The sequence below is a fragment of the Heliconius melpomene genome, chromosome 14 (assembly GCF_056956725.1).
Source record: "Heliconius melpomene rosina isolate 202511_hmr_F chromosome 14, ASM5695672v1, whole genome shotgun sequence".
NCBI classification, from domain to species: domain Eukaryota; kingdom Metazoa; phylum Arthropoda; class Insecta; order Lepidoptera; family Nymphalidae; genus Heliconius; species Heliconius melpomene.
In genome coordinates, this window is record NC_140402.1 from 5565328 (window position 1) to 5579039 (window position 13712).

Below are 13712 nucleotides of genomic sequence, written 5' to 3' on the forward strand. Positions count from 1 at the left end.
ATTCCAGATCCGAGTGTGGAACGTGAAGAATCATCATCATCATCAGAAACATCAGTGGGCGGGGCGGTCCGGAAAGCGTTCCCGTCGCGCAAGGGCAAGGCGGGCGCGCTCGGCAAGCGGCACGTGAGGTCCTCCAGCGGGTACAGCAGCCACAATGATGAGACTACCTTCAGGTGAATATTTAATATTGCAGTAGAGACTCGATTATCTGGACTTTAGTTATTTGCTTTTTTAATCATCTGGACTACTAATTAGGTGGACCGGAGACTAATTTTAAAGGCACGGACAATCTAAAACCTACCTTTTTCTAACCTTTTCTTCATAAATTCCACTATCCGGATATTAGAATGCTTCAGCACAACAATTAGTCCAGTAAATTGGCTTTCTACTGTAATATAAATTTTATATATGAAACACTAGTGTTAAGGTTTGTATGTCCACATTGAGTAATAAAACCTCAAAGATTAGGAAGAGCATAATTTCAAGGTACAAATGTAGAAAATGATATCAATCTTAAAAGCAAAATAAACACAGAAAGTTGTATATGCTTGTAATAATTCATATTTTTCTTGTAAACATTTGTAAGCTTAAATTAAATTTGCAGAAGTACCTGAATAATTTTTGGACATTTAATTGAATTAAATGTATGGCTTTTGAGCTAAAAATAAATGACACTAATATTATAATTATGATTGTAAGTTGTCTGTAACGCTTTCACGCACAAACTAATCAATCGATTATCGTGAAACTTTGTACACATTGTCTTAGAGGTATTAGAAAGGACATAGGATACTTTTTATTAAAATATTATAGTATAAAAATAAGTTTGAGTCTCTAGCCTTTTTTAGATTCTACAAAGAACGATAAAATATTGTATATCGTTCTGTATGTATGTTGCAATACATTGCAATACATCTTATTATGCCAATCGATGTATATTTGTTAACAAATATCAAGAGGTATATTCACACACATGAAGTACTTGTTTGAAAACACTATTTTAAAATAAACCTATTCTTATATATAAAATTATATTAAAGATTTTAAAATAGAATACTTGAAAATAGGTTTATTTTAAAATCAGACACACAGCCTACGAGCTCAAAACTCAAATGTACAGGGTCGAAATATTTGGTCGAAAAAGTAATTTACACTACATAAATAGTCGTGTACACAGAGCTTCAAAACCAAAACACATACCTTATATGGGATCAGCACACACAATTGGCAATAGACGTAGAGGTAACTGGTATTACACAGTAGAAAAATATTTTTCGATCCAGTATATCGAACTACCCGTCGTTCAACGAGCACATCCACCCTCCGTCGCGGTTTTCAGACGACACCGAGTGCGAGGGCCGCCACCGCCGCAAGCGCGCGCACGCGCTCGCCAGCGACCCCAAGATGACACGAGAAGCCTTCCAGATTAACGTGTGATATGAAACGCCAGCAAGGTAACCCTCATGGCTCACTCATGGCTCATGGTTTAGAGGAACGTTACATACGTATGTGAGAATGTTCATTCTATATTAAATTTCATTGTTAGCAGCGATAGCGGCTATTTAACACCTAAAATTTGAAATTTTAAAACAAATTGTATATGCTTCCAGTATATAATCACTGATTTCGTATACAGTTCAAATATATTACTGAGGTTTCTCGTATGAAGTTAAGGGCTACGTACTTTTGAATTTGTAATAATATTTAATATTATTATTCTTAATATTATTAGATATTTTCGACAGACCAATCCAACAAACACTCAAAAGAAGAAATGAGAATATCGTAATTTACAACGCACTGAATTTTTACTATCTAAATCGGGGTCAAATCCTATAAGAAAAGGTTTGTTAACGATTTTAACATTGTTCCTATTTATCCGAGTAATAATAATATGGTAATTTTTTAATGCAAACATACACACTTACATACAATTATTATACATTGCCGTTATTATAACTTACTACGATTTGACCCTGCAGAAAGGTGTTGCCAAAAAAAACAATATATCGATGTACATATACTGTAGATAGATAGATATAGGAAATAATTAATCTTAGTGCCACATACATATAACAATAATCATTTTTGTACTCTGTACTCAAATCCCGAGTTATTTAAATAATTTATGGATATATTATTGCAGTATGTATTTAACTTTACATCGAATTATACGCATTGTCGCTGTGTTATATTATAATATTTACATTAAAAGCTACACAAAAAAATGCCAAATTAGTCTTAAAGCGGTATACGCACAATATCCATTAATTTTAGTTGCTAATTACAAAAGACATGCCATTTTTGACTGCCTCTAATCAACAATAGGTTAACTTTAATTAATATTAAGTGTCAGTATTTCTTATCAACCAAACTATGGATAAAATAGAAACGAATCTTCCAACCAAATTACTTCCATTCAAATTACTTCCAATCTAATTACTTCCAATCATACAAGCGTATAATCCAATGTTTAGAAATAACAATAATTTATTCATAACTAACGATTAAGAGAGAAGTGTCACTGACGGTGAGTTTAGCACCCGAACGACGATGAATTGTAAATATTGTTATACCGAATGTGTATTTAATATCATATCTAAAATTAAGAAGAACAATAATTAAAATAAATATATATATTTTAAACTTAATGCCTTATTGACCAAAGTCTTAAAACTAGTTATGGATACGATTGAAAGAAATTGTATCACATATTAATTATGAATTGTTTGATCGTTGTAAAGTTTATGGAAACTGGTCGTTTCCATCGGAAAATGGAAAATTTAATCTCTGTCTATAAATAATAACTATAAGACATAATATGTAAATGGTAAATAATAAACATTTTAAAGTAGCTCTAATGTTTCATAATATACATATAAAATATCAACGTTAACCAATCACGTCGAATTAAATATTCTGATTGTATCTAATTAATATTTTAACGTGTTTTAATCGCAGCTTCCTTCATTGGAGTGTTGTAATATTTTTGTCTTATCGATTTATAATCGAGATGTGATTAAAATCGTTCAAATAATCTTAAAATACGTTGAAATTTGTTATCTGTGGCTACACTTTAACAAAAACTTTTTAATCTCTCTTATATCGTCTGTCACTAAAATTGAAACACTTTTCCATGTTTGTAAACTTAATCAAAATACTTATTATAAAATAACACATTAATATGAATTGATGGTAGTTGCATACATTACTACATTGTTCCTTTTCTGTTTAATTTATCTAATTAAATGTTATGAAATACGAATATGCTCCTCAATTCAAAATGGCGTTAAAGATTTAATTTGCCATGGTACAGTACGGTCAACAAACCGTGGCCGCCCTGATGTTAGCTGTAGCAGCTGCGCAGATTTGATTTTTAATACTTTTGGTTATTTTCTTACCGAGTGAACATTGCGCAAAAGTTCTTCACTTCAGCCTAACTTCAGGATGGCAACGACTTCATGACTGTACTATAATATAATAAATATTTAAAATAAGTCCACGTTACAGATTAAATATTTAGCGCCTACCACTAAAATAATTCAGTATACCTTAAATATCTAAGTATTGGATGTAAAGTATGGAGTGGAGTTAATATATACAGTCCTCAGTAATAGTAACACGAGACAATACACTTACCTATAGTTTGGTGAATACGGCAGAAAGTTAACTTTATATGTAAATTGTATCAGTAGCTTTAGGCTGACGAGTTTTGTACTGACTGAAGCACGTTTACGTGGTACGAGCGGTTTTTTTAATAATAATTTACAATTGTTTACGTTGACTCTCTTTCGTAATTCCAACGAAGACTGCCCTATATTTAATTGAAATCTATTTTATATAATCTAGTCACGAATACCTAATGTTAGTTAATCAATGTTAACCGTTTAGTAGAGTTTTAGTGAACTTCGTAATTAATTCAATGATCATTTTGAATGAGGTCTCCGCAATGTATGTAGATAAACGAAATGTTTAAAGTAATTTCTAGCACTGATATTACAGTCAAACACCGACTGATGATAGCTTTAGTTGACTATTTTGCCTAAATCGAAATAACATGCGTACATTTTGATAGTCAATAAAGTATCGAAAGTGAAAAATTGCATATGTTTTTAATGCTCTTTTGAACTACTAAAAAGGGTAGTTTTAATAAGATTTTTTAAAAATGTCGTTTATTCGTCTTTTAAACGTGTTTGTAATCGAAGCAACCCTTAATAGTAGTTCAAAACAAGCAATATAATATTGCCATTTTTCATTTCCGATACTTTACATAGGAACCATCAATTTGTGTTCCAATACATTTCTTATGGGTAGTAGAATAAGTGAATTGCACATTTGAACCAATTAAAGTAAATGGGATAAAATAACAAAGGAATAAATTGCTGAGTTTAAAATAATAAATTATGATGAAAAATAATAATTTCAAGCTAAAATAAGTAACGCTAAAATATATTTAAAAAAAAAACAAGAACCACACTTATTATTCTTATTAAGATCAATTCATCGAGATATTCCTAATGTACAGTTGACAATTATTCAAATTTCTTTGAGACCCATTTAAAAAAAATATCTAACGACGAAACCCATATAAATGTAAACATGTTAAATTTAAATATAATTTATAAATGTAAACCGGACTTATTATCTACAACGAACTCAAAAAATTACTTTTTTATCAATTATCAAATATCAGCATTTCACTTCATTTCTAGTCAATGTACCATATTTTAACATTTTGTTAAAACAACACTAAGTATTGTAAGTTAGTTATTCATGTTGTTACAGATATGTTTTTATAAATGAGTTATATTAGGAACAGTATGATGTGAACGAAAATAAAAATTCATTTACTTGATTTGTGTGTTTTATTTTGTATTAAACTCTGGTCAAAGTTAAGCACTGTTTTAATATTATAGTGTAATATTCATTTTAATTTGTTTATTATCACGAATTATTTTATCTATTAAATACTATTTAATATTAATTGAACCAATGAATTTTTAGACTATATATTTTTAAATATATTACTGTCTAATGGTGTAAATAAAAACGGAATCCAAAGATAAATTTTAACTGTGTTAAATATTTACATTGCTTTAATATGAAAATATTATGAACGAATTTAATATCAAATGAAAAATTGCAATTGTATCCAATTGCTGCCTATCTTGTTTCACTCATTGCCCAGAGCAAATTAAAATTCATTAATGTAAACTACACTTCACTCACATTATACAACTTCTCCTATATGTTCACTAATCACTATCACTGTCACTATCATCACAAGTGAAGTCAAATGGTTTAAACTTTTCCCTGAAGGTGGCTACCACAGCGTCTTCCTCCTCCCGACTGAGGAGGCACTGCTTCCAGTCTGCTTTGTCCTCACAGTTCAATATGGGTGGACTTGATAGTACATCTCTGAAATTACAATTGTTAAAATACATTAGTGAGACCGTTATGGCGCAGCGGCACAGTCTGACTATAAACGCGACGGTTGTGGGTTTTATTCTTTGATTGAGGGAATTAATTATTTTTGTTTTCCTTGCCTAGGAAAACAAAAATTATGAATTGAAATGAAATATTTATTTATTTCCATTTCTTCGTTCTGGTGTCGGGGCAAAGCGCGGCGTTGAGTTCCGCCACTCAACACCCAATACCTCCACAATTCGGCGGGAAGTGGGGAACGAAATATGTTAACACTAGGTTAACAGAGTGACTCTGCCTACCGTGCTGTGTGCGGGATACAGCGTGAAGCTGATCTTATTTTTATTTAAATTAAAAGAGGGTGCAATATATTGTAGAACACCAGTACCAAACATTCCATACCATTTATATTTATGGACCCATACATAAATTAGTCTTTGTCACAGGAAAAAAATACAAAATTAAAACAGTGCCTACGAAATATGTCAATTTCTTCACCACCCTTAACGATTGTCGTCATTTATAAGTGACGACAATCTATATAAAATAAATCATTAAAGACCGTCGAGTCGTGCAGGTTTGATTCCCACTAGGGGGAGTGAGTTATTAAATATTTCCATTACCTGAGTCTGGTAAAAAGGAAAAGCACGACCTGGGGTTCCGCCAATCAATACGCAATGTCACGAAAATGCGGCGTAAAGTGGGGAACGGAGTGTCTTGACACTATGTTCCCTCCACTTACCTGCCTATATACAGAGTGAAAAAGTTGGAATACAGCATGAAAAAAATAATTAATCACCTGCCAAATTGCAAAGGAAAGTGTTGTCTAGTCTTAGCCATTATCTGGTCGCCGGACGGCATCTCCGCGTGGAAGTACGGAGCTCCGGGCAGCGCTATTTGCGCTATTTCCGAATATGGCGGCAGAACCTCCAATTCAATACTGTTTATGCCCGCTTCGTCCTGTAATAGTATATATTTAAGTTTATTTTCTAAGTAAACAAATAAATCAGCTTTATGCTGTATCCCGCCACATCAGGGTAGGCAGAGGGAACCTAGTGTAACACTCCGTTCCCCACTTTCTGCCGAATTCTGGAGGCTTTGCGATTTGTGTGCTAGAACTCACCGCCGCGTTTGCCTCGACACCACAGCGATGAAATGGAAATATAAAATAAATATTTCACCTTCTGGAGTGGGGATCGAAACCACGACCGTCGCGTTACAGTCACACCCTTGTGCAGCTGCACCATGACGGCCTCTAAGGCGGCGGACCCAAAGACATACTAATCAGTAGTATTGGTGGATTTTTGTTATACAAAATTATGTATTAGAATTAGTTGACATTCCCACTCCATTCATCAATACGACACTGCCGTTTCCCACTTTCTACCGGATTGAGGCATTAAGGCATTACGTGTTGATTTATGGATCTCAACGGTGCGAATTGTCTAGTTACCAGAGCGGCGACATAAAAATATTTCGATATTTCGTTCCCCCGAATGAGAATCAAACCTATAACCATAGCGTTTACATAATCTGCGCAGCCATCTACAACTAAATTCAGAACATTTGTTGACCATACTGTACATATGATGGCTATGAGATCATTAACAACTTATAGCGTTGTTATAGTACTACTATATACTTACACTGCTATACTTTTACATTGAAGTTAACTAGGACAGTTACGTGAAAATAAATAAAACAACCTGAAATATTTCCAATATCTGTTCGTGGCAAGCAACCGGCACCGGCACACACTGTATCTGCATGTGTGATGTTCGGTAATTTCTTTCGAAGAACACCGCCAATTTTCCCATTGAAGCGTAGAACTTCTTTATAGCTTCTTTGAACTTTTTTATTTCCTTTACAACGTCATCGGGTGCCTGAAATAAAATATAAATAGAGGTAAAGAAAAAACATATTTTAACATAAAGTGAAAGTATATATAAAATATTTATTAAGAAAAAAAAATTTTTTTATCGTATAATGTTTTTTGCTTATTATCGAACGTAACATGTACGAGGAACCACAGATCTCGTCTATGTCATGTTGTGTTCGACAACTCAAAATATTTTAAGTTTGCGAGTTTTTTGCGGAACTCAACGCCGCGCTTTTCTTTCCTACGAAAGCGAACAAAAGAAAATATTAAATAATTAATTTCGCCTAATGGGGCCAAATCCACAACGTTTGCGTTTATAGTCACGACCATATTACCAATACGCCACCGCCTCCCCTAAGCATAAACTAGCAATATTCATATTACCTTTGTAAAAGACTGATGGTGGGCTATAGGCAATATTAACACATGGTATTTTGTTAAGGGCCCCTTTGGTAATGCTATGTAGGTATGGGTTCCCACTGATATCACTAAATGCTTCTCAACTGTGGGTGAGGATAGGCAAAACCAGCATGTATCTGAAATAATAATAAAAAACGTTTTTTTATTTCGCGTAAATATGTAAATACAAAAACCAATAATTTTAAAATACCTTTTATATACACATTTTAAGGCAATGAAATTATTATTTATATGCAGCCTCAAAGTTTAAATAAACGTGTTTAAAAATAGTATCAGAATGATTAGGTAAAAGCCGTTTTTGGATCATTTCTCTAAGACAAAACTGAAGAACTACACACACACACGTAAGACACTGTTTTCCACTTATCACTTTTTTTCTAGACATTGCATGTTGAGCAGTGGAACTCAATCCTGTGCTTTATTGTTTTACCAGAGCCAGGAAATAAAAAGAACAAATCCCCAGAGAGAATTATAACTAATGGCCAACAGTCTCAAAGAAAATAATTAATATAAGATCAACACCAATCACAATATCCATCAAATATTAAATGTAATATCTAATTACATATGTAATATTTATATTGTAGTATAAACAAATATACTTGCCTGGATCAAACTCCTTTCTTTTCCTTTCGCCGTGATCACCTTTCCTCTTCCTCTTGCCATGATCATCCTCCGCTGCATCCATGTTGTAAAAGAATTGACCATTACCAGACACCTAATACAAATGATATATATTAAATAATTAATAGAATTACAAGGAACATTATGTTTTGGACTCGAAAATAGGTTGGTTATAGGTAATAGGATAAATAATTAAATTTTAGCATCAAACTGTATTCTGAACACAGCATGTTATGTAGGGAATCTATTCTTAAGAAAATTGATCCATCGAAAAGTTAATCCTCCGAAAAGTCTAATTTTCGAGACATTGTGTATAAAGAAGCGAGATTCAAAGCTGCTCTCAAATAATTAATTTTCTTTTCAGGTCAGTTTTGGAACCTACAATATTCAATCAAATTCAATTCAATTATTTATTAATATAATCTTTATTTATTTAAAAAATATTAATATTTATTACTATCTTTACATATAGTATAATGGTCAAACACTTCATGGAAAGATTACTTTTTGAAAATGTTATTGTTAATTTTATTCTTAGTTGTCCTTCTTTAGCATTATCTCTGGAAAACAACAATAATTCAAGCAATAATTCTATTGCCGTTTCTTTAATTTATGACTTAAAAATAAAGTTATATATAAAGAAAAAAACATAACTTGCTATAAGAATACCTTTACAACTTTTCCAGGTTGATGTTGTTTCAACAAATTGGGGTCATAAGGGCATTCTGTTTCATCTGTGGTTCCTTGTAGCAGATCAATCATCCTCATTTTCGTTATTGGCTGTAAAGAGCATGCATATACCCATTTTTCTTTTATTTTGTTCCCGACTGGAGCAAGAGCTATGAACCTGGTAGCGCCTTCTTTGTAGTCTTGATGTACACTTTGGTTTCTAAAAGTTACAATTGAAAGTGTTAAATTGTGATTAAACTTACCACCTACTATCAATTATATACTATTATAATTACTAAATTTACTAATATAAGTACATACTATCAATTACAACTATCAATTAAAATAAAACTTAAATACCTATAAGGCTGTCTCTCAAAATACTTTTCTTTTGCAGGCACAAAATGATACCTTGGTTTAATATGTATTGCCAACCAAGATATTAAGTCTGATAAATTTTCTGGTTCCACATCTGCCTGAAAAAACATAATATAAATAACTGTTATCATCTGTTATGGCATAGTGTATGATTGTGAGCCTAATAGTTGTGAGTTTGATTCCCATTATAGGGAATGAATTATTTTAATTTCTTTTCTCCGGTAATGAGACAGTGCGGTGTGAGTCACGCCTCTCAACAAACAATGTCTCAAAAATTGAAAATAGAATGTATAACAATGTTTCCCTCTGCCGACCCTGCTATCAAATAAAGTGAAGTTTAAAATAGATTGAAAGACTATTTTATGATGCTAAGAAAAAGAAGAACTATAATATAAGACATTATATCTTACAACAATATATCACAGTAAGCAGAACATGACTAAAAAATTACATTTAATATAACTTTTATTTTATCTAAGCATATACTTAGTATTAAAAATAAAACAATACATAAAAATGTGCTATCTTTTATATTAACAAACCTTTTGATTATTATCTTGTTGTATACCAACAGGCCACACCGTAGTAATCAATATATCAACACCTCTATATTCACTTTGTCCTCTAAAACATGCATCTCTCACAGCACTACAATGACTAGGTTCAAATGTACACATTGGTATGTCTTTCCCCAGTTCACGTCTAGACAGGCCAGTTAAATAAGCAATCTTAACATCAGCACTGGTTGTAAAAATACCTTTTGTACCTGTTAATAAGTTTAAAACATCTAAATTATATAGCAGAGTAATATATTTGAGGTTATCATGATGCAGTGGCAATGTGTGACTGTAAATGTGGCCATTGTGGGTTTGATTCCCTCTCAGCTATGTGTTTTTAATTTCCTTGCATTAGTAAGAAGATAAAGCATGGTGTTAAGTTCCACAGTCAATGTCTTGTCTTGTCAATGAGGTGATAAGTGGAGTGATTTAGGTGTCTCAACAGAATTAGGTTCCCTTTGCCTACCTTTTTATGTTTAGGATAATAAGCTTATAGCATTTCTTTTATTTAAAAAATGAAATAAATAGTAAATATTACCCATATAAATAATATTAGGAGCTATCTCAGCACCTTCTTCACAGTAAAGAGAAACATGGTCACTATTAGATGGACCAAATACGTAAGTTGTGACTGGAACTGTAAACAAAGTATAATTTTAAATTATACACCATAATAAAAATATATTTTAAATATTTTATAATAAACTACTTTAATGTCCAATAGACATAATAATATGTATAATAAATGAAATTAAAAAATCAGTTTACCTTTTTTTGCTCCTGAACGATATGGGTCTAATTGAGCATTGTTTGATCCAAAGAAGTTTCCCGCGCAAAGCAATACATCAAAAGATCCAGATTTTTTTGTTATGCTTTCTACGCGGGAAAATAGAGCGTTAAAATTTCCGTTTACATCGCCACAAACGAGCCTACAAAAGTGTTACAAAAATTGATAAAAACCTATAAATTATACTCATAGTTAAGTATAAGAATAGTTAAATTATTCAAATAGGTTAATGATACTTACGTTTTTTGTTTTTCCGTCATTTTCAACGTGTTTGTGTTAGATATACAAATAGCAATAATACACTTGCTGTATAGTTACAAACTTACAACTTAAAAAAAATAATTATTATATCAGCTTTATATGACAGCTATGAAATGTATTTCCATTATGATAAGTATACTTTTTGATTTTTCTTCTTTATATTTTAGGCGTGCATTGCAAGCTTGTAAAGTGTTAAAATAAAAATATTCCTCAATCTTCACAAACGTCAAACATAAGCCGAGGAAGCGAAGAAATTTGACCAAGTTTGACTTTGAAGCTTTGAAATAACATTCAAATTCAATTGAAGAATTGAAGATTCAAAAATGTGGAGTGGCCATATATTAGAACAATACCTAAAAATTAAAATGAAGATAAAAATAACAAGTTATATTTTTATTACAAAATATTGAAATAGTACTATTACATAGTTATAAGTTCTTATAAAGTAGTAAATGTAAAAACAGTATTAATTCATACTTCGATATAAAGTTTTTACATCGAAACATGTAACTTAGCTTAAAAATGTATCTATTGACCCGGTATTTTATACATTGATTAATTCAGTGTACGGTATTTATTTTGGACTAGCAAGAGCAAAGATTTAAGTTCACACTTGGCATTATTCTCTCTGTCACTAATAATTATTGACAAATGACAGTTATTTTGTTTACTGTATTGGCGTGTTGATTTTCCGCGTTTTTATTTTTCAGTGTAAATGTGTTAATATAATATCATATCATATCATCATGGCTTCGTCAAGCAAATTACCGGGAACTGGATTGGAAGATGTTGGAGTACCCGGGCAAACTTTTCTTCGTGATGCCCTTACAAGTTGTACTGATCCACTTAAAGCTATTGAAGAATTTCAACTGGAAAATGGCATATTACTGCCCTCGCTTAGGCCTATGCTGCCTTTGCTCGATCTTCATGGAGTACGTAGACTCGATTTTCATACATCAGTTTTAGAGGAATTACGCGACAAGTTGATAACGCATATTAATGACTTACGTAAAAAAGACAAAAAAGAACATGAAAAGAAACTCAAAGAGTTGTTAAACAAAAGTTTTTCTGTTGTTAAAGTAAAGGCACTAAGACCAGTTATTATGAGTATATTGAAAAATACCCCACATATTGATGATAAATATTTAAGAGTTTTGGTTCGAGACAGAGATCTTTATAATGATACAGATACAGAGGTAAAGAGACAGATTTGGCAAGACAATCAATCCCTGTTTGGAGATGAAGTGTCACCATTGTTAAGTCAATACATTAGAGAAAAGGAAAATATATTATTTGACCATGAAAATCTTTCAAACTTATTTTTCTTTCCATCTCCAAAGGTTAGACGACAAGGTGCTGTTGTACAAAAGCTAGCACATATGATAGGAACCAGTATCAAACTATATGACATGGTATTGCAGTTTCTGCGTACACTGTTCCTTAGAACAAGAAATGTGCATTATTGCACTTTGAGAGCAGAACTTTTGATGGCACTTCATGATTCAGAAGTTCAAGACATTATATCTGTAGACCCGTGTCACAAGTTTACATGGTGTTTAGATGCTTGTATAAGAGAACGAAACGTTGATATTAAAAGATCAAGAGAACTGCAAGGATTTTTAGATAGTATAAAAAAAGGAACTGAACAGGTTCTCGGAGACTTATCCATGACTTTGTGTGATCCATATGCAGTTAACTTTTTAGCAACATCTGCTATCAAAATTCTCCAGCATTTAATAAACACAGAGGGACTTCCAAGAGACAATACTATTTTAATTTTACTACTAAGAATGCTGGCACTAGGATTAAGTGCATGGGAAATAATTGATTCGCAGGAATTCAAAGAGCCCAAGCTTGATAGTCAAGTTGTGACTAAATATCTTCCAGCTTTGATGTCCCTTATGGTAGATGATCAAGTTAGAGCACTGCATAACAAGCTACCTCCTGATGAAAGAGAGTCAGCCATTACAACAATTGAACACTCTGGTCCTCCGCCTGATGCTTGTGAAGCTTATATGAGAGAGAGTGCTGTGTGTGGTGTTATAGCTATGTATTACACATTACATGCAGCTAAATTGAGGGACAGAGGAGCTATTCTAAGAATTCTAAGCATATTAGGCAGTTGCAAAGATGGTAGAGCATATGAAGATCCATTTTTACACGCATTAGTAGCTTTGTTGATACAGCTTCCTGATGAATTCCAAGGTGAAGATTTCAGTACTGTGCTATTTGATGAATTTTTCTTTGCTGGTTTGTCAAAAGATAATGTTACAAGGCATTTATTAAAATTACTATGGTACATTCATCCAAAACTACCAGAAACCAGAATTCAAACTTTAATGAAGGCTTTACAGCCAGGAACACAACACAATGAATCTGTTCATAAACTATATGAAACATTACTACAGAAAATGCATACACAAGCAGAACCAGCACCTAGCACTAGTGAAATGGAATATTTGGATTCCCCTCTCATGAGTGTTCCAACACCAGCACCTTATCATATGTAATATTATAATATAAACACTATATTAAGTTATTAACATGTCTATGAAATATATTTAAATATATTATATCTTAATAAAGATAAATAAGTTAAAATAATGTCCATTTATATATTTTTTATAATTTTATAAACCCTAACATTGAAAGAAAAAGCTTGACAATTTTGTTTTTAAAAGTAACTAAATTTAATTTAACAGGAATAAGGATG

The 13712-nt window shown here is 32.1% G+C and overlaps 3 protein-coding genes across 8 annotated transcripts in view; 2 read left to right on the forward strand and 1 right to left on the reverse strand.

Annotated features, from left to right (window-relative positions):
• The window catches only part of Dscam4 (Down syndrome cell adhesion molecule 4), a 180072-nt gene extending 175217 nt beyond the window's left edge, over positions 1-4855 (forward strand). For 5 of the 6 annotated variants that reach the window (XM_085197069.1, XM_085197073.1, XM_085197070.1 and 2 more), the window contains exons 37-38: positions 8-173; positions 1284-4855. In XM_085197069.1, the coding sequence (XP_085053195.1) occupies positions 8-173; positions 1284-1437 (320 nt within the window). In that variant the 3' untranslated portion in view covers positions 1438-4855. The remainder of the gene's footprint in view (positions 1-7; positions 174-1283) is intronic. The other variant, XM_085197072.1, reaches the window with a different exon arrangement.
• On the reverse strand, positions 4847-11276 carry LOC146532104 (CWF19-like protein 1). Its single transcript, XM_085197075.1, has 11 exons — positions 10979-11276; positions 10720-10880; positions 10490-10588; positions 9937-10160; positions 9377-9492; positions 9017-9236; positions 8330-8441; positions 7688-7839; positions 7131-7307; positions 6224-6384; positions 4847-5418 (listed from the first exon to the last, which is right to left on the reverse strand). Exons 1-11 carry the CDS (start codon positions 10996-10998, stop codon positions 5256-5258), a joined length of 1605 nt encoding a protein of 534 aa, XP_085053201.1. The 5' UTR covers positions 10999-11276; the 3' UTR covers positions 4847-5255.
• Positions 11277-11624: 348 nt separating this feature from the next.
• NELF-B (negative elongation factor B) lies at positions 11625-13603 on the forward strand. Its single transcript, XM_085197079.1, has one exon. It carries the CDS (start codon positions 11746-11748, stop codon positions 13507-13509), a length of 1764 nt encoding a protein of 587 aa, XP_085053205.1. The 5' UTR covers positions 11625-11745; the 3' UTR covers positions 13510-13603.
• Positions 13604-13712: the final 109 nt, after the last annotated feature.